The 26492-nt window shown below is 49.3% G+C and overlaps 1 protein-coding gene across 1 annotated transcript; it reads right to left on the bottom strand.

Annotated features, from left to right (window-relative positions):
- Nucleotides 1–795: 795 nt before the first annotated feature.
- HPD (4-hydroxyphenylpyruvate dioxygenase) lies at nucleotides 796–11673 on the bottom strand. Its single transcript, XM_027576428.2, is given in 15 exon segments — nucleotides 796–1178; nucleotides 1274–1390; nucleotides 3464–3586; nucleotides 4969–5040; nucleotides 5175–5318; nucleotides 5320–5338; nucleotides 5877–5954; nucleotides 6594–6697; nucleotides 8209–8298; nucleotides 9248–9330; nucleotides 9525–9567; nucleotides 10155–10259; nucleotides 10621–10683; nucleotides 11460–11486; nucleotides 11603–11673. Coding segments are annotated over 15 exon segments (1182 nt in total). The 5' UTR covers nucleotides 11606–11673; the 3' UTR covers nucleotides 796–1067.
- Nucleotides 11674–26492: the final 14819 nt, after the last annotated feature.

Here is a 26492-nt window from a genome sequence, read left to right as displayed (position 1 = left end):
TTTGCATAAGCCATGGGAAAATGGAGGGAGGGTATTTTTTAACTGGGGTTGTCATTGTTCCTCTGGCTTCTCACTGCTATTCTTTTCATTTCTTAAGTTCATGATCCCAGAAACCCTGACTTCTATAATCTGGGGGGGGGGGAATCCTCCAATTTCCCTATTGTACCAACTTAGAATTTTTCCTTACACTCCGATCTGCCTGCTCCCGGTTCTGAGCTGACTCACCCGCAGGAAGGGCTAGGCAAGTATCAGAAACAGAAGAGACCCAATTTACCCCCAGTTCCTTTCTCCAGTTTTTTAAAACTCGAGGGCAGAAGCTGAGGGGCTCAGAGCCACACACCCCCACACACACACCTGCTCTACTTCTCAGACCAGGAACCATGTCCCTAGGTTGCTGAGCAGGGATGTGCCCCGAAGTTCCTTGGCTAACACTCCAGGTTTTTCCGTGTCTGGTTCCCAAATGTTGTCTCTCCAGAGGGGCTTTCTCTCCACCGAAATTAGCACCCCTCCCAGTTTTACCTTCACACAATCTCATCATCACCGCTTTATCTTCATAACACTCTGTGAAATGATACTGTCTTCCCTCTAGCGTGTCAGCCCTCTCCACCCCTTGGTTCCAGAATTCTCCCTGACCGGCGCGGTCCCACTTAGCAAAACGCTTGCACCCCGCGCCTCCCGGGCTTTGGCAGGGGCTCCGAATCAGAACGCGGACGCCTCCTGCAGTGCTGCGGCCCTGAGCTCCCCCTGCAGGCCGAGGGGCGTCACTGCCCCAGCACGGCGCAAACACCAAGACCCTCACAGGACCCCGGTCTGCTTTATTCCGGAGGGCGGGAGCAGGGAGGGGCCCAACCGAGGGGGCGTGGTCAGCGCCTGGGTGTACCGGCTGGTGGGCGGGGCCTAGAGGGAGTGGCCAGTAAGGAACGCTTGCAGTTCAGGTCCGTGGGGTGGGCGTGGCCCACCGTACGCCTGCAGATGGGCGGGGCCACGGTGGGGCCACGGTAGGGCCACGGTGGGGCCACGGTGGGGCGACGGTGGGGGCAGCCGTGGGGCAGCTGGGCCCGCAGGGCCTACATGCCCGGCAGGGTCCGGGTGTTCTTCAAGTCGGTGAGGTTGCCCCGCAGGTCCTGCTCCTCCTCGAAAGCCTTGAACAGTGAGTTGAAGTTGCCGGCTCCAAAACCCTGGGGCGGGAGAGAGAAGGCGAACTGCGGGTCTAGAGAAAGCCAGCCGTGCTACCCTGCCTGGCCTCGGGGGCTTGTCGGGGGATAGCTCGTACCTGGTGATTGTGGCGCTGGATGACTTCCAGGAAGAGCGTGGGCCGATCCTGCATGGGCTTGGTGAAGATCTGCAAGAGGTAGCCTTTCTCGTCGTAGTCTACCAGGATTTTCAGCTCCTGGGTGGGAGACAGGAGGCTGGTTAGAGGGGCGGCTGGCCCACACTCCAATCGGGCACGGTGGAGTCTTAGAAAGCCCGTCAGAGCTCCTGCACCCGAAAGCCAAGAAAAGATCCCATTCTCCCGCAGTTCCAGACACCTCCAAATAGATCCCTAAATTCTCCTGTTACCACCTGCCCGCCGCAGTCCGGGTGTAAGCCACCAGATCAAGTCTGTCCTGGATCACCCACCCCAGTGGTCTCTGCACAGGTCCCACTGCTTTCCTCGTGCCTCTCTGCAATCTGTCCTCCCCACGGACACCCCAAGGGATCTTTGAAAAATCAGATCATGTCGTTCCCCTGTTTAAAATCCTCCAGTGGAAATCAGAACCCTCCTAGTTACTGGTGGAATGTAAAATGCTTGCAGCCCCTGGAGAAAACTGGCAATTCCTCAAAGGTTTAAACATAGGGTTACCTATAACCTGGCAGTTCCACTCCTAGGTATAATCCCAAGAGAATTAAAAACACAGGTCCGCACAAAAACTTGTATACAAATGATTACAGCAGCATTACTCACAGTAATAACCAAAAAGCGGAAACAACCCAATGTCCATCAACCGATGAATAGATAAGAAAAATGTGATATACCCACACAATGGGTTATGATTCAGCCACAAAGAGGAAGGAAGCACTGACACCTGCTACAACCTGGATGCACCTTGTGAACATGATGCTTCGTGAGAGGAGCCAGACACAAAAGATCCCATAGTGCATGGTTCCATTTATATGACAAGTTCAGAATAGGCAAATCTATAGAAACAGAAGACAGATGAATGCTTGCCTAGGACTGCAGGGTGTGGGGGCGGGGGGCGGTAATGGAGGGACTGGGAGGTGAGGAGGGGTGTGAAGTTTCAGGTGATGAAAATGTTCTAAAATTGATTTTGATGATAGCTGCACAACATAGTGAATAGCTAAAAACCACTGAATGGTGCACTTTGTTTTTTAAAGTTTTTAAAAAAGATTTTATTTGAGAGAGAGAGAAGGAGTGGGGGGAGGGGCAGAGGGAGAGGGAGAAGTAGACTCCCTGCTGAGCAGGGAGCCCCACTGAGCAGCAGAGCTGGGAGCCTGACCTGGGGCTTGATCCCATCCCAGGACCCCGGGATCATGACCGGAGCCGAAGGCGGACGTTCAACCGACTGAACCACCCAGGTACCCCGAATTTAAAAGAGTGCTTTAGGGGCGCCTGGGTGGCTCAGTCGTTAAGCGTCTGCCTTCGGCTCCGGTCATGATCCCAGGATCCTGGGATCGAGCCCCGCATCGGGCTCCCTGCTCCGCGGGAAGCCTGCTTCTCCCTCTCCCGCTCCCCCTGCTTGTGTTCCCTCTCTCGCTGTGTGTGTGTGTGTGTGTGTGTCTCTCTCTCTCTCTGCCAAAACAAAAAACAAAAAACAAAAAACCTTTAGAAGAGTGCCTTATATGTTATGTGACTTTTATATCAATAAAGCTGTTAAAAACAAAAACAAAACCCAAACACCCCAAAACCAAAGCAAACCAAAATCCTCCAGTGGTATCTGGCCGCAGAAGAACAAAATCCAAACTACTAAAGAGGAATCAGCCCCTGCCTACCTCAGTGACCTAGGCCAGTCCTCAAATACTTCCTTTCATCCATTCTTGCCTTCTTTCTGTTCCTCAGACACTTGGAGCTTGCTCCTGACTCACCAGGACTGTCCTTCCCCTAGCTTCACATAGCCATCTCCCGCTTATTGTTTAGAGTTCACAGAAAAGTCACCTCCTCAGAGAGGCCCTCCCAGATCACCTCTGGTGAAGTAGCCCCAGGTCACCCGCTGTCGTAGCCTGTTTTAACTTTCTGCACAGCATCAACTCTCCGGTGGTGTTTGTGTTATTATTTATTTATTTGCCTGTCATCTATCTCCCCACCAGACGGCAAGTCCCATGATCGTGGGGACCTGGTCTGGTTTTCCTTCTGTGTCCCAATGCCTAAATGCAGGGTAGACGCTTAGACAGTGTTTGTGAGGCGAGATGGAACTCAGGGCTCATTGTCCCCAGCTCAAACTCAAGGATCCTGCACTAGCCTCACCTCCAGGATATCAATGCTCTCCTTCACTCGGATCTTGGCCGACTTGAGCTTCTCGCGAAGTTGTTTGTAGTATGTTGGTGGAACAGCCAAGAACTCCATGCCTCTCTCTCTCAAGTGGCGAATCTGTCTCAAGGAAGGGTCAAGGTCAGTCTCCTCCTCTCTCCGTGCTCAACACCCCTAGCCAGAGTCCCGACCCTGCCTTCCCCTGCCTTCCAGGATGCATCCCCGTGACCTCATGCCCCTCCACCCTTGGCCTTGTGGGCCCGATTAGAAAAACAGCCATGGCTAACGTTTACCGAGTTCTCGTCACGTGCCCGCCTCCTAAGCACTTAACGTGTATTGCCTCACCATGTCCATGCAGTCACTTTTTGAGGTATCTGGACAATTATTATCCCCATTTCATAGCTGGGGAAACTGAGGCGTCAAGAGATTAAATATCTGTTCTCACCATAGTAGCCAGAGTGATTTTATTTAAAAACACAAATCAAATCACGCCACTCCTCCGCTTACCCCACGGTGGTGTCTTGTCTCGGAGTCACATTCAAAGCCCTTACCATCTGTCCTCACTCCCACCTTCTGACCTCACCTCCTCCCCCCTCGTCCTTGCTCATTCTGTTCCAGCCACACTGAGCTCCTTGCTGTGCCTCCAGCCTTCCACGGCCCTGCCTGTCGCTTCTGCTCGGGGCACGTTTCCCAGTTGTCCACATGTTTCCCTCCTTCCAACTCTGTGCTCTCCGATGTCTCCTTCTCAATGTGGCCTTTCGCGGCTGCCCTGTTTAAATGTGCGGTGTCCTTCGCTCTCCCTCTCCCATTGCCCTGCTTGGTTTTCCTCCAGAGCACTCACACCATCTAACACATGTCTCTTCCTTGTTTTGTTTTCTGCCTTCACTGGAGCAGAGACTATTGTCTCTGTCAGCTCATGTATCCCAAGTACCTAAAAGGGTGCCCCATACACATGGTAGGTGCCCAGTATACATCTGAGTGGGTGAATGAATGGGTGAAATTGCCAAGGTCATGCAATGAATTCTTGGTTAGGCCAGGATGGAATGGGGCAGTCAGGCTCGCGTCCACTCTGACACACTGCTGCCGTAGGAATAGGCTGGTTCCACAGACTCAGTGCATTTAACTTGACTCAAAGGACCTAGTCAATCTTGTAGCCTAATAGCCTCATTTTCAAGGTGAGGCAACTGAAGCCCAGAGAGGGGGCTGAATCCCCCAGGGACACAGAGCAAGTCACTTGCAGATCTAGGACTAGAATCCAGGCTGCCTCTTACTCTGACACCTGCTGCTTTTAAAGCCAGCAGTGTTTCTCTCTGCAGGGAAAGGGAGCTCTGGGGTGGGAATGTGCCTGCACTTGACTGGCAGGAACCAGTAAGAGAGCCCTGTCAGCCATCCGGGCTGGCGAAGGGGGCCGAGGATTGCCACTACCCGCCCCCCACTCCCTCCTCCATTTTGGCTCTGGAGCTAGATGAAAGGTGAATTAGGACCAGGAATGAGCTTCTCACCGCTGTGATGATGTCTTGGGTCTTGAGAGCAATGTGCTGGACCCCGGCGCCCCCATTATAGTCCACATATTCCTGGGGGAGGGAAACAAGGCAAACACGGTCGTTGGCTCCTGTCACCCATATTCCTGCCTCCTCAGGAGGCTTCAAAGCTCTTCCCTGCTTTCTTCTTCCCCAGCCAGGCCCCCGGAGTCCAGGGAAGGCCCCACCTGGATCTGAGATTTCTTCTTCCCTGGCGCTGGCTCATTAATGGGCATCTTGATGGACTCCTCGAAATTGGCCACCACGATGGAGCGTAGGGAACTGTATTCTGTGTGCACCTGTGTGTCGTCCACAGACCAGAACCGGTGGAAACTGCAGATTCTTCAGGTACCTGTGGGGTGGCCATAAGGGCACGTTGGCTCTGTGTGCCTGCCGGGGACTGGCTCCTTGCCCCTACTTCCACCTTCCAGAATTTGGCCCCTGAGCAGCCTCCAGAAAGGAGCCACCATTCACCTCATACCCACTGAACACCTGTACCTTGATTCTGACAATTTTCCTTTGGGTGGACGTGAAACGTCTTGTAACAAGATCTGTGTGGTGTGGCAAGGGTCCGACTGAGAGAAGTGCCCTTTGAGAAGGGCACCTGCTCCTCATTTGCACAAGGGCGCTGTTTGGGGTAGCGACAGACTTCCTCCAGGTCTCCCTGGACTAGGACACCCTCTGTGCCAACCTTCCCCGAGGGTCCTCAGAGGGAGGACCATGGGTCCCTTTGAGCCTTAAAGCCTCTGGTCCTCAGGGCACAGATGACTCAGGGGCGTCAAGCTAAGCTCCCTCGCCCTTGTGCTCCATTTCCCAGTCCGGGGTCTCGAGAAAAGAACCGGGGAGCGGACCTGTCTCCTTTGCAGTGAGGGGTTGGGCCAGGGACTCACCACTCGGAGGCAGACACCATCTCCTGATCAGGCTGGTTTCCCACAATGTGGTCGATAATCTCGAGACTGCAGGTAGGCCTGTCGGGGGAGGAAGCCGTCAGGAGGTGAGGAGAGGGCTGCTGCCGAAACCTGCCCCTCCCCACAGCAGCAGCTCACTGTGACGTAGCATGTACTAGAGCCACCTTGCTGGTGTTGACTCGCACGCTATTACTAGTCCCATTTTACAGATGGGGAACTGAGGCAGAGAGGAATGAAGTAAATACGGAGATTAAATAGCGAGAAAATGACACAGCCACAGGGCGCCTGGGGGGCTCAGTCGGTTAAGCGTCTGCTTTCGGCTCAGGTCATGATCCCAGGGTGCCCTGGGGTCGAGCCCCGCGTCGGGCTCCCTGCTCCGTGGGGAGTCTTCTTCTCCCCCTCCCTCTGCCTCTCCCTCTGGCTCATGCTCTCTCTCTCTCTGTCTCTCAAATAAATAAAATATTAAAAAAAAAAATGACAGCCGGGGTTTGAGCCCAGGCAGTTGGTTACAGAGCCTAGGTGCTTAACCTCTGTGTTGCCTCTTCAAGCCACCCCTTAGTGACCCTCAGGAATCCCCCAGCAGCCTCCCAGATGCTCTGCCCCTCAGAGAAGCCCAGTCTGCATGGAGGATCAGGGCATTGCTTTCCACCACCCTCAGGACTTTCTATACCTCCCCCCCCCAGCCCGAGGGGCACTCACAGCTTGGAAAGTAGGGGGTCCACAGATGCTGGGGTCTCGAATCCAGGCAAGAACCAGCCGCTATAGTTCATCTTTTCCACCAGGGTGTGTGTGGTGTCCCCATACTAATGGGTGGAAAACAGCCAGGCTTGGCCCCTGAGGTCCCATCCCCGCCGAGACTGGGCCACATCTCCTGGTTCCCACACGGTTCCACCCTGGGTCTGACCCTAACTCTGTCTGTGATCTTGGGCAAGTCACTTCCCCTCTCTGAAATGAATTGCAGTCTGTCATTTGTTTGGGGCTTTCTTTGACTGTCTGCCTGCCCCATGGGACCAGAATCTCTGTGAGCGCAGGGACACTGTTTTGCTCATCAGGGGATCCTCAGCATCTAGGACAGTGCCTGGCTCATTGTAGGTACTCAATACAAATGTATTGACTAAGTGAGAATGATGAGGGCATTGGCTCAAATTATATCAAAGGGTTCTGGGGCGCCTGGCTGGCTCCACCGGTGGAGTGTGAGTCTCTTGATCTCGGCATTGTGAGTTCAAGCCCCACGTTGGGTGTAGAGATTACTTAATAATAAAATCTTAAGGGGGCACTTGGGTGGCTCAGTTGGTTAAGAAACTGGCTCTTGATTTCGGTTCAGGTCATGATCTCAGGGTCGTGGGATCAAGCCCCGTGTTGGGCTCCCTGCTCAGCGCAGAGTCTGCTTGAGATTCTCTCTCTGCCTCTCCCCACTCTCAATAAATAAATAAATAAAATCTTTAAAAAATAAAATAAGATCTTATTTATTTATTTTTAAAGATTTTATTTATTCACTTGACAGAGAGAGACACAGCGAGAGAGGGAACACAAGCAGGGGGAGCGGCAGAGGGAGAAGCAGGCTTCCCGCGGAGCAGGGAGCCCGATGCGGGGCTCGATCCCAGGACCCTGGGATCACGACCTGAGCCGAAGGCAGACGCTTAACAACTGAGCCACCCAGGTGCCCCAAGATCTTTTTTAAGAAAAGGTTTTGTTGTTTTGTTTTGTTTTTTCAGTCATGTTAACAATCTTTAAGTTGTATTTAACCTTGAGGAGGTGGGACCTGTGATCATCTCTGTATGACAGTAACACAGACTTGGGAATCTTTGCTGGGTGTCTGCGATGTACCAGGTACTGTTGTCCTAAATGCTGTGCAGGAGTGATCTCACTTGAGCCTTGCAATGACCCTGGATGGGGTTATAGTTGAAGAAAACGGTTAAGTAGCATGTCCCAGGCCACACAGATGGTCCAGCTGCAGTCCTTGCTCATTGAAACAGAGTCCCAGAGAGGTGGAGTGCTTTGCCCATAGTCTTCCCCAGACCCCACTCGCGCCCTTCTTCTAAGCCCTTGTCCTCAGTTTACATCCCTGTGCTGTCATTACCACCTGCCCCCCACAGTCTCTCCGTCCACAGGGGAGGAAGGGAAGCATCAAGGGGGAACTGGTAGCTCCCATCAGCCTCTGCACACTGGCCAAGCATTACAGGCAGCGAGACTTAGAGGAGAATGTCTGCTTCAAGGCACCAGGGTGGGATGGCATGAGGGAGTGGGGGTGGGGGATCCTGGCATCTCAGGGGAGCTGACCGCAGGAGGGGTAGGGGCACCGAAGCGAACTCACCGTCTGCAACACGGCCAATTTCACCTTCCCAAACTTATCTTGCTCTATCCAGGGCTCCCGCACGATTTTGGCGCCCTGTTCCCGGGCTTTCTGCAGAGAAGATGGGTCAGGGAGGCAGTAAGTGCTGGACCCTCCCGGAGCCCTGGCTGGCTGCCCTGCAGTCCTGCCTCATGCTGCCACAGGCTCGTCCTGCTTTCCCAGACCCAGGCAGGAACGACAGCCAGCTCCAGCTGTTGCCCCTGACACCCGGGCCTTGTGCCTGTTTGGCAGATAGGGAAACTGAGGCTCAGGCCCAGAGTTGGAGCTATGAGAGACAAACGAGGTCGGGGTGGGGGTGGGGGTGTGTCCCACCTCTGCTAACGCACTCTGGCCCTTCCCCCCTCCAGTCCTCAACTTCCCCATCTGTAAACCAGGCAATGGGATAAGAAGAAGCCCTCCCACTGACTGAGCACCTGCTGTGTGTCAGACCCTCTGCAGGGTGCCTTCCAAGCATGGCTCATGCCTTTACGTAATGAAACCTTACTGCTTGGCTATGCCTACCACATTGTCAGGCATTGGTGAAGGTATTTACCAAACTCCTTCTTCCTCACAGCAACATACAGGAAAGGTACTGTTCTTGTCTCCGTTCTATAGGTGATGAGATCTATAGGCACAGAGAAGTTAAGTCACTTGCCCCAAGTCTCACAGATAATAAGATTCAGACCTGGGCAGTGGGCCTCTGGCTTCTATGCTCTGAACCTCTAAGCTGCTTCTTGAATATGGTGTTTGGTTCAGAGTCGTGCTCAAGAAGTGGTAATTATGGTCTCAGGTCCTCTGTTGTCCAACTCAGCGAGGTAGGTGCTGTGGTTGTCCCTGTTTTACAGATGTGGAAACTGAGGCTCGTGAGAGGGCATGCAGCTAGCAAGGGCCAGGGCATCCCTGGAACTCGGGTGTGCATCACACCAGTGTCCGGGCTTGTCGCTCCAACATGGCGGGCCCTCCAGCCCTGACCCACAGGGCTCCCCGTGGCAGGCAGGGGGCAGCCCAGGTGCGGGCTCACCTGCACGATGTAGTCACAGTCTTCCACCTCAAAAGCGATGTCCTTCACTCCGTCACCATGTTTTACCAGGTGGTCACCCATCTCTGTGGCCGGTAGGGGAGGTCATGGCGCTGGAGTCAGGGCTCCCTCACCTCTCTGTCAGCCTCTGGGCTCCATCTTCTTCTAGGCTGGGGAACCCTCGCTGACCCAGACCCACCCCCTTGTCCCTGAGCCCCACCACAACCCACAATAGCATGTCTTCACTTCCTGGCACCCTGAACCCCCTGGGCCTCCTCACCTTTGTTCCAGGGGTTGAGGGCAGAGGAGAAGACAAACACAATCTGAGGCAAAGAGGAGAGAGAGGAAGTGTAGCTGGCGGCTCCGGCCGGCATGTGGGGGTGCACCCCATCCCGTCCACCCCGCCCACCTGTGAGACACCCCAGTGGGGCATTCGGATCAGACCGCCCCTCCCAGCCAGGAAGGACTCCCTGACCCTGGGTTCCAGCCCCTTCTCTGCCTCAGCTTCCCCTCTGAGATGAGCTGTTGCTCAGGCCCCCCCGCCCCATGGGAGAGAGCCCCAGGATTCCCAGGGATCAGGGCGCTAGTCAGACTTTCAGCTTTGACGTCTGAGGCCTCTGTCAACTTCGCCCAAACATCTGTGAGGCCAGAGGTGGGCCAGGCCGAGAAGGAGATGAAACTAAGGTCCCCGTGGTCTGTTGTACAAAGGTGCCAAAGGAGGGGCCAGTGGGGGCTCTCAGCTCATGCTCCCTTAGCCTCGCCAGACATCCTGGGAGAGAACCAGGTGGGCCTGGGGAAAGGACCTCCTGGTCTACTTCACCCACAGGCACCAGAGCCCTTCGGAGGCTCAGAGACCAGCAAGGGCAGAGAGGCTGGCCTGGGTGAGTGGGGTCCTGGGGTGCAGACTTACCTTGCCTTGCTTGATCACATGGCTGACTACCTCCCGGGAACCCGTCTCCAGGCCTTTGTAGGCTAGTGGTTCAAAGCCCATCTTGTTGCAGTAGAATGACGCAGCCTGAATCACAGAGTTGCAACTGGGTTCCTGAGGGCCAGCCTGGGGGACCCCCCCCGCCCCGGCTGAAGCCTCCAGTCCCCGTCGGCCTGGCTGCCCTGTTGCCCCAGGGACAGAGTCCGTCCTGGGAAGAAAGGCGGCCCCCTGGCCCATTCCGACATCAGATAGGTTTCCTGCCGGGGTCCGAGACCCTGATTGTGTAATTAGGATCTAAAGAGCGTCTGTGTTTCTGGGATGGTCCCGACGCTGGCTCTGATCCTCCCCACACAGCGGCCAATCATAGGCCCAGCCAGGGACCCGCCCTTGTCCAGGAGGCCCTCTGGCCCACCCTCTGCCCACTCTAATATCTGACCCCAGCATTTACCTGCTTGGCGTTGCCAACCCAGAAGGTCACGGAGTGGAAATGAAGGAATCGGCCTCTCTCAGGCTGCAGGAGGAGAGAAGGGGAGAGGCTAAGTCTCTGGAAGTGGGTCTAGAAAAGTGTGGGTGGAGAGGGGTCCTCTAACCACTCTCCTTGTCCCAGCCTTAATTCCAAAACTGAGAAGCCAAACACCCTGCAGCCTTGCCAAGCCTCAAAAGAGGTTTCCAAATGGGGAGAAATCAAGCTCCTGGATGTTGGGGATCGGAAAGCCCCCTTGGGAGGCCTGCCCAGATTTCAGAGTGGAGCTGCTCTCTGCTACAGCAACATGGATTTAAGTTAGACCTTAGAAAGAACTTCCAGGGTCACCTGGCTAGCTCCGTCAGTAGAGCATGCGACTCTTGATCTCGAGGTTGTGAGTTTGAGCCCCACAGTGTAGGTAGAGGTTACACATAAAAAAAAAATCTAGGGGCGCCTGGGTGGCTCAGTTGGTTAAGCGACTGCCTTCGGCTCAGGTCATGATCCTGGAGTCACGGGATCAAGTCCCGCATCGGGCTCCCTGCTCGGCGGGGAGTCTGCTTCTCCCTCTGACCCTCCCCCCTCTCATGTGCTCTCTCTCTCTCTCTCTCATTCTCTCTCTCAAATAAATTTAAAAAAAAAATCTAGAAAGAACTAGACAGGATTAAGAGATTAGCAGGAATTTAAGAAGAGGTAAAGTTTTTCTTTGGAGAGATGAGCCTGAGTGTGCATCTTGGACATCACATAGCCCCTGAAGTTCCTTTTCTGCTCTTTGCTGACATCCCAGTCTCCTGGGGCCCTGACCCCACATTTCCGCTCCTCCTTACCTTCCTTCCTTTATCGCTGTAAGTCGTCTAAGGAGAAAGAAAAGGACAGTAAGACTTGGAAGCTCAGACACAAGGCGCTTCTGGAAGTCTCACTGCAGATCATCACTGGGGAGGCTGCCCTGCCCCCCCGGGCAGGCACTTACCATGATTGATCTTGGTCAAACTTCCTGCTCTGAGACGGGGACAAGAGGCCAGTGGAGTGCTGGACAGAAGTATTTAACAATGAGCAGAGCCCGCCCCTGGCCTCCTGGCCTTCCTAGGGGCGGGCAGAAGCTGATCCAACCGTGGAAGCTCCTAGGCTTGGGAGCCTCTGATCCGGCTGCAGCCTCAGTGGACAGGGTGATATTGTCAGGCCCAGAGAAGGGGAGTGACTACCCAAGGCCACTAGTCAGTGGGGCAGAGCCAAGGCACAGAGCCAAGGGCACACTCCAGGACCCCGGGTTGGGACTATGATCTCTGCCCTCCAGAATCCAAAGTTCAGAAGTCAAGGCCAGACTGAGTGCAGTGGTGGCTGCAGGATTCTTGTTTAGGGAGAATTTAACGGGGAATTAGGGACTGGTCCTGAAGCCCTGTTTGCATAGCGAGCATGTGGTTTATAATTAGGTAAAAGGATTGTACTCCATGGTGGTTAGAGGCATGGGTATGGGGGTTGAATCCTGGACCTGCTACAACTGGGGAGAGTCACGGAGAGTCACAGAACCCCTCTGAGCCTCAGTCTCAGAGGGGTTGTAAAATGTGTAAAATGGAAGCAGTAATAGTATGGTTGGGATTAAGTAAGATGAAGCATGTCTTTGGAGTAGAGCGCAGCACACAGGAATTCTCTGTTAATGTTGGTCATGATTACTTATGTCTCTTTAGGGCTTCGGGCAACTGATGGAAAACAGGGGGCCTTGGGGTTGCCACAGCCTGAGTAATGGGAAAGAGGTTATGGCCCTGCCCCCTGCCCCAGGTTCTCAGTGTCTGCAGGGTGGTGGGAAGGGAGAGCAGATGGCTCTGGGAGGAGTGCCAGGGCTCTCCCAGCAACCCCATACCTGAGTCCGCAGGTCTCACATTCCTAAAAGATGGAATGGTGACTGACTGCTGGCCAGCCATGGCATTCACCTGAGGGTTCCAGGACAACCCCCTGCCGCTTGCTTCACCCCAGTCCCCCGAAACTCTGATGCTGAGCCATCTTGCCCTCTTTCCAGGGAACTGACTTTTCAACTGTCTTCATTGCCTGGAAACTTTTTCCAGTCTCTGATGCTCACAGTCTTGACCCATGACTGTGTTATGACCCCCTGCCCTCTTGCATCACTTGGGTTCCTAAAACGTCCTGCACCAGCCTTTTTTTTTTTTTTTTTTTTTAATACGGAAAAACAGATCAGCATGTCTAGTAATGACTTCAAGGATCGTTCGGTCCAACATTACCATATTTCAGATGAGAAAAGTAACAAATAGCAAGCAAGTGCCTGAAGCCACTGCCTCCTTTCCTTCTTTCTTCCCCCCCATGCCTTTCCCTCCCACCAGGGAGCAGAGAGGGACTTGTCTGGGAGGAGCCTCCCCCCTTCCTGCCTTCCTGAGCAAACCCTGCCAGGCCCCCTCTTCCCCCCAGGGGGCCCAGTCGGCACTCCCCAACCCCAGGTTTGAGGTTCAGCTAAGCTCTGCCATGGGGAGCTTTAGCCAGCAGCCCTGGAGGTGGGGCCCAGGACGGTTCGAGAACTTTCCCAGGCCACACAGTTAGCAAGAGGCATAGTAGGGCTGGAATGTGAATTGGGTTATTCTGACTCCAAGACCACCTTTCTAATTGCTGCACTGCCTTCTATACACATCAGAGATGTTGATATTCCCACCGGACAGATGGGGAAACTAAAGCCCCGGAGCTGGGAGGAAGAGAAACCCAAACCCTGGCCTATTTGCTTCTGAAGTTGGATCTCAGTCCACCAGTCCAGACAACTTCTCCCAGCTTCTCTCTTCTGTTCTCTGGGCGAGCCTGGAGGCTGGCCAGGTAGTCCCACGTCCTTATTCTGCCCCTCCTGGGGTGGCATTGCCAGCCTGCCCTCAGTGTCCACCTCCGCCCCCTGGGTCTAGGTTTCCAATGGAGAAAACTGGCATAGAGGTAGCCCAGAATGGAGCTCGCAGGCCAGAAGGTTCCACCAGGGGAGAAGGGCTCGGTGCAGCCCTCTCAGCCTCCCAGGTGAAAAGGAACACCCTGTCCCCTTGTTTACAGTAGCCAACTCGAACCCCCACTCCTGAAGCCTGGCCTGGCTGGTGTCCTAGGCACATAGTCAATGTTTACCAAATCAAGGGAGCAGGTTATTGGCAGCCTCAGAGTGCTGAAGGCAAGCGTCTGGCTCAGCTGGCCAGGGCTGGTGGTTCTGTCCTACCCTCTGGACTTTGCTTCCAGGAACACTGCAGATCTCAGTGACACTCTGGGTACGCTCCTGCGTGCTTCCTCCAGCAGCAGGCCGAAACGGGGGAGGGAGAACCCACAGGGCCCCGTCTCTGGAGCCCCCGTGTTCCCTCCTAGATTCTCCTTCTCTGGCTGAGCTGCGTAGGATAACATGTCAGCAGTGGCTGAGTATGGCCGTCTCTGCTCTTTGCTCCCGCGTTGCCACCTTCTGTCCAACCTGAGCTGGGAGCCGGGTTCTAGAGACCGTGCCCATGGCACCCTCTCTTCAGATGGGCCCTTAAGACTCATCCTCCACTGCGCCCTGGTGTGCAGAAAGGAGTGAACACAGCAGGCTTGAGGGTGCTGTTCATAGAAAGGCCAGCTTGCAAGGTTGAGCCTTGGCTGACACTGAGAAACTCGGATTTCAGGAAGGTCCCCACCGTCCCCAGAAATGACAGGAGTGGTTCCTTGTGTGTAAACTATTTGTACAAGGCATCTGCTTTATGTTGAACGTGTGCTTTCCTTCTGGGAATCTGGGATTTGGACACATGCTGTGCAACATTTGCATATGGGACCAGCACCCAGTAAAAACCCGGGTGCCTGAGGCTCAGGCAAGTTTCCCGTATAGACGACATTCCGCAACCCCTTGCTGGAGGAAATTAGCGTATCCTATGTGATACCCCCCCGCCCCGACCTCTGCAGGAGAAGACCCTTGGCATCTCGTAGGCACCATGTGCCTTTTCCCTGGGCTGATTTTGCTCTGTGTCCTTTAGCTGTAATACGTCTTAGGTGTGAGTATGACCATATTCTGGGTCCCGTGAGTCTTCCTAGCACATTAACAAACCCGTGGGTGGGCTTGGGAACCCCTAACACCGTGCTGGCAGCAATAGGATTCGCTCGATGGATCCTGACTCACTGAAATACGGTACAGGCATTGTCTGGGGGAAAGGAAGCATGAAGGGAAAGGGACATCTTTTCAAAGACATGCACATGAGATTCCTAGCTGTATAAGCACTGGCTCTCTTCTTACTCTGTGACCATGACCAAAGTGGCCCAGGCCCTCAGCTCCTTTCTGAAGCCCTTACTGAGTATTCGGTACCTGCCCAGGGGCCATGGCCGGGGTGGGAGGGCCTGCATGGCTTCCTGGAGTGGTCAGCCAACCTTTGGGGCCTGGGTGGCTGTGCCGTTCCCTGTGAGCCGCAACTGCAGATGTTGTGAGAAGTAAAAACGACCTCTGGGACTCGACACTCGGTAGATGGTACCCCACGAGAGTTGAGCTGGATCCCTTGGCCTCTTTTGGCTGCACTGGCTAAAATGCGGCGGGGGGTGGGGCGCACCTGGGTGGCGCAGCGGCTGTCAGTTGAGCGTCTGACTCTAGGTTTCAGCTCAGGTCATGATCTCAGGGTTGTGAGATCTTGTGGGGCTCTGTGCTCAGCAGGGAATCTGCTTGAGATTCTCCCTCTCCCTCTGCCGCTCCCCCTGCTCATGTTCTCTCTCTCTCTCAAATAAATAAATAAATAAATAAATAAATCTTTAAAAATGATAAAAAATAAAACAATGGGGGGATGCCTTTGGTTTTTGTCCTCAAGGCAGGAGGAGAAAGAGCCCAAACATTTCCAATGGTGGGCTTTGGTTGGACCCAAAATGTTGGAAGTTTGTTATTATTCTCTCCTCCAAATGGGAGGGAAAACGTTAAATCAGTTCTCAGAGTGGGGGCAAAGCTTTAGACAGATCAGAGGAGAAAGAAAGTGTGTGTTGGGGGGGGTGTTCCACAGCTGCTGCTGCCCCCTACCCCCACCCCATAAATGCTGAATTTACTGCTAGGAGTTTAAGTAAATTTTCAATGAAATTAAAGGAGAAGCGATTATTTATTTATTTATTTATTTATTAAAGATTTTATTTATTTATTTGACAGAGAGAGACATAGCGAGAGAGGGAACACAAGCAGGGGGAGTGGGAGAGGGAGAAGCAGGCTTCCCGCCGAGCAGGGAGCCTGATGCGGGGCTCGATGCGGGGCTCGATGCGGGGCTCGATGCGGGGCTGGATCCCAGGACCCTGGGATCATGACCTGAGCCTAAGGCAGACGCTTTAACGACTGAGCCACCCAGGCGCCCTGGAGAAGGAATTTTTTAAATGCCTTTGTATTTCATAGCTATTATATTTGGATGTATGGTTAAAATTGATGTAAAATGTCATATGCCTATAATTTCATAAGTGCCAGAGGGATCATCCCAATTAGAGAAGAGTCGCTAAAAAAAAAAAAAAGAAAGAAAAAGTCACTGGAATGTAACTTTCTTGCATTTTGCCATGTGGGCGGCTTGGAATTTGAAATCTTTTGAGTATGGAAAATAGAACAGGGCACCTGGGTGGCTCAGTTGGTTAAGCAACTGCCTTCGGCTCAGGTCATGATGCTGGAGTCCTGGGATTGAGCCCCACATCGGGCTCCCTGCTCGGCGAGGGGCGTGCTTCTCCCTCTAACCCTCCCCACACTCATGTACTCTCTCTCTCATTCTCACTCTCTCAAAATAAATAAATAAATCTTAAAAAAAAAAAAAACAGAACAATCTTCTGTAACAAATGATTCTTACTATGATTTTTGCCTTTTGGAGCTTCTGGGGTGGAGGGAAGACACCTGAGAAAGAGAAGCAATCTCTAAATGGAGATACACTTTTAAGGCTTGAAAAAACAGTTTTTTTAGTTGCTAATGAGTTCTTGTGAAATTGCCTGTCTGACCATTGGAGGCATATTTTTGAGGACATCCACCTGGGCTCTAAGACCAACAGGACAGAAAGGGTTAGGGAAGCTGTCTCGCTTGGCTGCAGCAGAAGAAAAGCCAGTGCCTCCCCCTCCCCTCAGCTTTAGTGAGGGGTAACTGACAAATAAAAATAGCCTAACAAAAATTGCCTATAATTAAGGTATACAATGTGTTGTTTTGATATACGTATATACATTGTGCAATGTTTGCCACGATCAAGCTAATGAATGTATCCATCATCTTACGCAGTTACCTTTTTTTTTTAAAGATTTTATTTATTTGACAGAGACACAGTGAGAGAGGAAACACAAGCAGGGGAGTGGGAGAGGGAGAAGCAGGCCTCCCGCTGAGCAGGGAGCCCGATGCGGGGCTCGATCCCAGGACCCTGGGATCGTGCCCTGAGTCAAAGGCAGATGCTTAACCGACTGAGCCACCCAGGTGCCCCGGCATAGTTACCTTTTTTGCCACTGACTTTTGGAATCCTGAATTCACAGATCCTGGATGCCTGGCTCCACCTCCAAGCTGACACCCACTGCTATTTCAGCCTCATCACAAGCTGTGTGGAGCCGACATCAGGTGAAGTCACTGCACTCGATGAGCTGGACAGATTTGGGACACCCCTCTGTGGAGCAGATGCTGTGAAAACATTACGGATGCTGCTGGACTGTCTGGTTGTTGCAGATGTCCCTGAGGAAGGGTTTGCTTTCTGATGGCCCAAGTTAAAACCAAGCAGCTGATCGGCTATTTCTGGTGCAGACTTGTTGTATTCCAAACTGTGATTCCTGCCCAAAGCAGCAGGTTGGGTGAGGGCATGTCACAAGGACTGTGACCCTCCCAACCCACTCCTGACAGATGGGGGACATCTCATGGCTGTGGATTGTTGTATTTGACTTTTCCTTTAGCTGCAATTTCCGTCAATAGACTGATGACAGTCTGACTATTCCTTCCTCACTTTCTCTTGGTACACGCACCTCAGTGGAGCCGTCTGCTAAATGCAACTGTCCCCGCCCCCCCAAAAAATGATCTTTTCTAGGGGGCTCACTAGATCCATGCTGACGGTGAAAGGGGTAGAGAGTTATATAAAACCATTTCGAACATTTTTTGAAAAGCAGGATCTTGCCCTATTTCCTGAACCTAATTGAGTTTTTTTGGATAAGTTGAATAAAAAAAATTTTTTTTTCTATGAAAATGCTTTTGTCCTTCTTGTGTAGAACCCTTCCAGACAAAGATCTGGGTGAGGGTAGGGGTGGCTGAAAAAGAATTAAAGTTTTAATTACTGAATGGGACATACTGATTTGTTTTAAAGATTTCTTTATTTATTAGTGAGAGAGAGAGAGAGAGAGAGCATGAGCGGGAGGGGCAGAGGGAAAGGGAGAGAGAATCTCAAGCAGACTCCATGCCAAGCTCAGAGCCCGATGTGGGGCTCGATCCTAGGACCCCTGAGATCCTGACCCAAGAGGAAACCAAGTCAGACACTCAACCAACTGTGCCACCCAGGCTCCCAATACTGATTTTTTTAACAACAGGAAAAAACAAAATCCCAGTACTGGGAGGCTCAGGGGTGGAGAGAAGAGAGCATTACCGATCTTGGTTTTTCAGAACTGTTCTGGGCTTTCCTTTCTTTCTGAAGGGAAACTCCCCTTGTTGCCTTCCTAAGCAGCTTCTAGCTTTGAATTCAGATTCTGAGTCGAAGACCCCACCTGACAGCAGGGTGTGGCCCAGTTACTGCACTTTCCACGAACATATCCAGATATCCACACAGCTCACTGACATGCAAAAACAGTTTGGAACCAATGGACTCAAGTGGTCCATCGTAAGCCAAGAACTCAAGGGATTTATTTGGACCGCAGTGAGAACCCTAGGATGGGAGGTCCCATCTAGGGGCCCTGATACCTTGATGTTCAGGTAAGTACATGGCCTGCTGGGGGCGGGGCAGTGCTAACAGTGTAAACTCTGTGTTTCCAGGGGGACCACGCGGGGCCTCTGGGGTTGTACTTCTCCTGTGAGTCCCACGAATATCATGATATTCATTGCTTGTGCCCTAGAAGGCGTTCAGATCAGTTTCAACTTACTGGCCACAGTTGTGTTGGGCTGAATTGTTGCTGCCTCTGCTCAGGTAAAGAAAGGCTCCTACAGAAATGTAAAGAAGAAGCCCTTTCCCTTTCTAAGACAAACCTTTATGATTCCTGGGTTTCACTGTACCTGGCTAAGTCCAAGATCTCTGCAGGGCCTATCTGAGCTCAATGCTGCATGTTTTGCTTTAAAGATGCCTTGGCTAAGGGCAAAGAGAGTATGCAGAAAAGAGTTAGCCTAGCAGTTCTAGAAAGGCCTGCTTATGAGTTTGGCCCTTGGCTAATGTCTGAAAATGTGGGTTTGGGGAGGGTTCCAGGGTTTGATTGGATGGGTACAGCAGGGTTTGTTAACACTTCTTATTAACATCTCTAATCAGCCTGTTGACAAATCAAAGTGGGAGTCTTGGTTATGAGACAGAATGTAAAAGTAAGACACCTGGAGAACAGAAGCTGGGAGGCATATTCTTTCGTCTTACCAAAAGGAGAGTTATACCATGTTCTCTGAAGATGATACTTCAAGAAACAGAAGTTGTAGAATTGTATTTAAGTGACAAAGAAAAGCAATTGCAATCTAACTAAAATGTGTTTTGTGGAAGCAAGGAGTGGAAGGGGGCAATGGCACCGTGAGAAAATCTTGGTCCTTCATAATGAGACGTCTTTTTTTTTTTTTAGATTTTATTTTTTTATTTGACAGAGAGAGATAGTGAGAGCAGGAACACAAGCAGGGGGAGTGGGAGAGGGAGAAGCAGGCTTCCCGCGGAGCCGGGAGTCTGATGCAGGGCTCAATCCCAGGACCCTGGGATCATGACCTGAGCCGAAGGCAGATGCCTAACCATCTGAGCCACCCAGGCGCCCCATCATTTGGTCTTCTCTATCACTAATTCTCTCTTCTGCCTCATTTATCCTACCGGTTAGAGCCTCCATTTTTTATTGCATCTCATTAATAGCCTTTTTTTTTTAAGATTTTATTTATTTATTTGACAGAGAGAGACACAGCGAGAGAAGGAACACAAGCAGGGGGAGTGGGAGAGGGAGAAGCAGGCTTCCCGCCGAGCAGGGAGCCCGATGCGGGGCTCCATCCCAGGACCCTGGGATCATGACCTGAGCCGAAGGCAAAGGCCTAACAACTGAGCCACCCAGGCGCCCCAGCCTTTTTGGTTTTGACTTGATTAGATAGTTCTTTTATTTCTCCAGAAAGGGATTCTCTAGTGTCTTCTACGCTTTTTTTCAAGCCCAGCTAGAATCTTTGTAATAGTTATTCTGAATTCTAGTTCCGACTTCTTACTTACGTCCATACCGAATTAGGTCCCTGGCAGTCAGTACTGCCTCTTGTTCTCTTTTTTGAGGTGAGATTTTCTGTCTTGTCATTCTGTCAGAGAAGAGTAGATGAATAAGAGAACAAAATACTAAGATGACAACAATGATCCCAGAGAAATATCCACTAAACAAATTAGAAGAGACCTGAAAACAAAACAAAACAAAACAAATAATAAATTAAAATAAAAAAAAGAATATAATCAGACAGGTGAACAGAATAGAGCAATACACTGGATCCTTTGTGTATTTTGGCCCATTTCTTGGAAAACTAGATCCCAAAGTTGTAAAGAAAGAAAAGCATATATGTACAAAAATAAAATTAAATACAGTGAAAGGATAGAATGTAACTGTAAAAATGAAAATTAGAAGACCAAATAAAAGAGAAAAAAAAGGAATATAAACAGACAGTTGAACAGAACAGAGCAATACACTATATCCTGAGTGTATTTTGGTTGGTTTGTTAGAAGAAACTACATCTCAAAATTGTAAAGAAAGACAAACTTATATATATATACAAAAATAAATATTTTGAAAGGATAGAATGTAACTGTGATGATGAAAATTTAAAAAGACTTTAACAAAAAGGAGAAGAAGAAGAAGAAAGAGAATATGATCAGACAGGTGAAAAGAACAGAGCCATGCAGTAGATTCTGGGTGTATTTTGGTCTGTTAGAAACTACATCCCAAAATTGTAAAGAAAGAAAAACTTACATATATATATATATATATATATATACATATATACACCCCCACACAAATAAAATTAAATACAATGAAAGCATAGAATGTAACTTTAAAATTAAAATTAAAACTGGGGCGCCTGGGTGGCTCAGTTGGTTGGGCGACTGCCTTCGGCTCAGGTCATGATCCTGGAGTCCCGGGATCGAGTCCCGCATCGGGCTCCCTGCTCGGCAGGGAGTCTGCTTCTCCCTCTGACCCTCTTCCCTCTCATGCCTTCTGTCTCTCATTCTCTCTCTCTCAAATAAATAAATAAAATCTTAAAAAAAAATAAAAAATAAAATTAAAATTAAAACATTTTTAAAAAAGAGTTGATGAAATAAGAAATTGGTTGAAAAAGGGAAGAGAAAAAAATTAAAATTGAAAGACTAAAGAATTGTGGGAAAAAACACATGAATTCTATGTGCTGTATTCCCCTAGCGCTGGAGTTTTGCAGTTCTTATTGATCAGTAAACCTGGTCTTGGCTGGATGTTCTTGCTAATCTTCTGGGGGAGGAGCCTGTTGTGTTGATTCTCCGTTTTGGAGGACCACCTTTTGAATTTGTGGGTGTGTTGGGCTTGATTAAAGATGGCCGCTGTATGATGTTTGGCTAGAGCCTCTAATTGCAATTTTACATCAATAGAGGCAGCTCCTGGGGGCGCCTGGGTGGCTCAGTCGTTAAGCGTCTGCCTTCGGGCTCGGTTCATGGTCCCAGGGTCTTGGGATCGAGCCCCGTATCGGGCTCCTTGCTCCTTGGTCAGCGGGAAGCCTGCTTCTCCCTCTCCCCCTGCTTGTGTTCCTTCTCTCGCTGTGTCTCTCTCTGTCAAATAAACAAATAAAATCTTAAAAAAAAAAAATAGAGGCAGCTCCTAAGAGAAGAACGGCTAAGGGATAAAACCATCAAGAAGCCTCTCTTTGGGGTGCCTGGGTGGCTCAGTTGGTTAAGCGACTGCCTTCAGCTCAGGTCATGATCCTGGAATCCCAGGATTGAGTCCCGCATCGGGCTCCCTGCTCAGCAGGGAGTCTGTCTCTCCCTCTGACCTCCTTCTCTCTCATGCTCTCTCTCTACCATTCTCTCTCTCTCAATAAATAAATAAAAATCTTTAAAAAAAAAAAAGAAGCCTCTCTTTGTTTGGTGTCTGGCCTTCACAATATCCTAATTATGAAGGATTGCTGGCAAATGAAATGGGAGAAGACTCGCCTGGGGGATATGGGTGTCCCCGGGTGCATCCTCTATGCAATCCTAAGGAAAGTGGGGCCCTCCATTGTCTCCACAAGTCCACAGTTAACCCCGTGGAGTGGGGTACGCTCCAGCTTTTAAGGAGCGACTTTGTCATCCCCGCCACACAGAATTGGTCAAGGTGATAGTTGAGTTATACGATTGTTGGGGACTCCATCCGGTTTTCCCACTGTTCAAATAATCGTACGCCCATGGGGCCCTGTTATTATCCCCACAGAGTAAGAAGCACGAAGATTGTCTATATGTGAGCTTTCGTGGCAATTTCTCTGAAGTTTCCCTCGAGTTGTCTAGCTTAGGCAAACAATAAACATTCAAAGACAATCAGAACTAGAATTTGACATCCGCAAAGGTATGTTATTGGAACATAATTTTTCTCTAAATTCACCCTTATTTCCCAGAGATAGCCAAATCAAGACTAATTCATTTGTAAAACAAGTCTGGTTTTTAAGTTTTTTTTTTTTTTTCAATTCATTTGAGAGAGAGTGAGCAAGAGTGAAAGCACAAGCAGTGGGCAGAGCCAGAGGGACAGGGAGAAGCCGACTTGCCCCTAAAACAAGTCCAGTTTTAACAAACGTGGTCTAATTATTTACATAAGCTCAGCAAGAATAGTGATTGACCATATAGATCCTTTTTTTTAAATTAAATTTTTTTTTTTTTTTTTTTTTTTTTTTTTGAGAGAGAGAAAGCAGGGGTGGGGTGGAGGAACAGAGAGGGAGAGAGAGAATCCCAAGCAGGCTCCATGCCCATCGTGGAGCCTGAGGCAGGTCAATTTCATGACCCTGAGATCATGACCTGAGCCAAAATAAGAGTCCAACGCTAAACGGGCTGAGCTACCCTGGTGCCCCTGACCCTATAAATCCTTTAAACTCTGCTTTTCTGGGGGCGCCTGGGGGGCTCAGTTGGTTAGGCATCTGCCTTTGGCTCAGGTCACGATCCCAGGGTCCTGGGATCAAGCTCCGCATCGGGCTCCCTGCTCAGCGGGGAGTCTGCTTCTCCCTCTTCCTCTGCCCCTTGCCCCGTTCTGTTCGTGCTCTCTTTCTCTTCCCTCAAATAAATAAATAAATAAAATCTTAAAAAATATCTGCTTTGCTGGAACTTTTCATAAGGAATCTCTAGATTGAACTTTTAATAGCCTCTTGAGGCGAAAAGCCAGGCCACATATCTGCCATCAGACATGCCTGCAGTCCCTGTAGATTTGGGCAAATTCCTCTTCTCTAGGTCCCCAAAATGTCCTGAGATTCCTGCACCTGCCAGGAAGTGATGTTCTTTACTCTACTGGTACGGCTGCTGGGAACTCTATAAACAAGGTATCAGGCCAACATTTCCAAGGGGTTTCACTGGCTCCATAAAGTCAACCTTAGTTCCTTAGAGCTGTCTGGTCATATCTGAGTCGATGCCTGTCTGTCTCAAATATGACATTTCAATCAAAGCCTTGGTAAAATAACCAGTGTTTCCAGTGGTGTTCTGCTACAGGGAGAACAGATTCTTATTGAACTTATGCAAATAATTATAATTGCCATGGGAAAAAAAGGACTGAGAGTTTCTGAATTTTAGAGGGTTCAGGTAGGGAGAAAAGTTAAATGTTTCAATTTGTTCACAAGGGGATACTTTATCACATTTCTGTATATCATGGATGTCTTAAGACAAAGTTTCCTTAATCTGGAAGAGCAAACATGAAAGAACCAGCTATGGTTCAAACAATAGTCATAAATACTATAATTGTCTTCTTTAATTCATTCAGTTCTACATTATTAATTTTTGTCCTGTTTGAATGCAGCTTTTCCATAAGTTCTGGAAATTCTTACCCAGTTCAGTTTTATGATCTTAAAGATAACAAATACCTGTATTTGTCCAAAAAAAAAAAAAAAAGTCATTTTCATGAATCTCCTTGAAGACAAAACTCATTTTGCAAGAGCATCAGAACAATAACTATAAATGACCAAAAAACTCAGAAATGGACGTGGATAAAGATCTGATATGCGAGTTCATTATAATGCAGCTGACAAGGAAATCCAGTTATTTCTCTGACACCTAGCATTTTAATGATTAGAGTATCAAGTGATGACCTGATACCAGAACATTTTAAAACCTTAGGGATTTTATGCAATTTCTAAAACAGTTATAGCATGTACCCATTTAATATAACCTAAGGCATTATTATTTGTTTGACGGTGCTTTCCAAGTAACTTAACATACCAAAGAAACAAGCCTTGTCAAAAAGATTTCATTTACAATTCAAATCTCAGGGAAGTTTGTCAGAAACCTTAGAAGGTTTTAAAGTACATGTCTGAATAGGATTACAGATCATTATAAATTTTGAGAAGTTTTTTTTTTTAAAGATTTTATGTATTTATTTCAGAGAGAGAGAGAATGAGAGATAGAAAGCACGAGAGGGAAGAGGGTCAGAGGGAGAAGCAGACTCCCTGCTGAGCAGGGAGCCCGATGTGAGACTCGATCCCGGGACTCCAGGATCATGACCTGAGCCGAAGGCAGTCACTTAACCAACTGAGGCACCCATAAGTTTTGAGAAGTTTTAACTTTAAGTAATCAAAGACCTGATAAAGACAAAACATAAAAACTTTCATTTTCTGGATAAAGGAAAGAAAAAGAAACCTTTGTTTACACTATCTTATCAAAAGCAGACCTGTAATCCAAGAAAACTTTGTCTTTTTAACAAAGAGTAAAGCAGAATTTCAGTCTTATATCAGCATACTTTTTAAAATCCATTCATTTCAATCTTAATCTGCCCTAACCACACATAAAATTCTTTTCTAAAGCTTTTCCTTCTACAACTTCCTTTTGCCTTCAAATTTTGTCCTAAGCCTTTTCGGGCTAACTAACCAGTCTCAATTTAGGACAAAGTTATTTTCTTTTTCCCTCAACAAAATGTATGCTCACTTCCTATACCTTTCTTACTCGTCTCCTACTTTCTTACATAAAGAGTTGCTTTCCTTATCATTTCCATCAGTCTTAATTACATTCAGCAGAATTTTAACTCTTAGAAACTTTAGTCTCCAGGGCGCCTGGGTGGCTCAGTTGGTTGAGCGACTGCCTTCAGCTCAGGTCATGATCCTGGAGTCCCGGGATCGAGTCCCGCATCGGGCTCCCTGCTCAGTGGGGAGTCTGCTTCTCCCTCTGACCCTCCCCCCTCTCATGTGCTCTCTCTCTCTCATTCTCTCTCTCTCAAATAAATAAATAAATAAAATTAAAAAAAAAAAGGAAACTTTAGTCTCCAATGAAGACGAACTGTCTATTACAGCAGGATTCTTTAGATTGGCAAATTTATAAATATACTTCATAATTTTTAGGAACATGCATTTTCCTAGTACAATGTCTCAGGAAGGCACACAGCATGTTTTCCAACAGACCCAGGTATCTTTAGTTTCTCTTCTTCTTTTTTTTTTTAAGATTTTATTTATTTTTACTTGAGAGAGAGAGAGAGAGAGACAGAGCACAAGTCAGGCAGGGGAGAGGCAGAGGGAGAAGCAGTTTCCCCGCTGAGCAGGGAGCCCAACGCGGGGCTCGATCCCAGGACCCCGGGATCATGACCTGAGCCGAAGCAGATGCTTAACCGACTGAGCCACCCAGGCGCCCCTAGTTTCTCTTCAATAAGAAGCCCAAAGCAGGTAAACCTTGTTTAGGCATTAGTATTTCTGTATTTTATCTTATTTGGAAAAGACTTAGATATCCAATGATTTCAACCCAATTTATAATTTAACTTAGCAGAACTTCCAAGTTTCAGGTTACCAAAGATTTTGAAAGCTAACTTAACAATTACCCATGAGAACTTTATGAGACAGACAGAGTTAACCATCATTTTTTAAAGTTTATTTATTTTTAGTGATCTCGACACCCAACGTGGGGCTTGAACTCACAACCCTGAGATCGAGAGTCACGTGCTCTTCTGATTGAGCCAGCCAGGCGCACCTCCCCCCCCATACCCCCATCCTGCATCTTTTAAAGAAAAGTTTATTTATTTATAAAATGAACCATCATTTTAAGCCATCTTTTTGCTGATGAATTGCAATGGAGATAACATGAGTTTATTTGACTTTAGTAAACCTTGGTAGAATAAAAGTTTTATATTTAATGCTGATAACCCTAAAAACATCTCTATTTTAGTTACACCAACAAACTTAAATTAGCCTTATTACTGAGTATGTCGCATCTGTGTCCAGTAGAAGTTGATGAGTTTGTTTCCCTTTGTCAGTTTTTGCCTGGGGTACCCGTGGGAAAGTCTAAGTGGGCGGTTTAAGTCCAGGGGAGCTGCTGGGCCTTCAGGGGGAAGGGAAAGACTATGGGATGGAGTCAAAGAGGGATCATCTGGAACATCTGCAGGGCCAGATGGGCCATGAAACCCAGCAAGACACATTCTACAGTTTTTGTAGAGGTCGGGATTTGGGGGACAATGCCATGAAGGCTTGCACAGGAGACCTCTGACCATTTGAAGGAGTTCTGGCAAAAGAGGTCAAGCAGGAAAATAGTATTATAAGAAAGGGTTCCATAGAGGGGCCATACCTCTTGATCTGGGACTTTGTACCAAGGCCAGGAAACATGACATAA

Source organism: Zalophus californianus, chromosome 14 (genome assembly GCF_009762305.2).
Source record: "Zalophus californianus isolate mZalCal1 chromosome 14, mZalCal1.pri.v2, whole genome shotgun sequence".
Classification (NCBI taxonomy): domain Eukaryota; kingdom Metazoa; phylum Chordata; class Mammalia; order Carnivora; family Otariidae; genus Zalophus; species Zalophus californianus.
The sequence above is the reverse complement of the archived record's forward strand: the minus strand, read 5'-3'. Positions and strand labels throughout refer to the sequence as shown.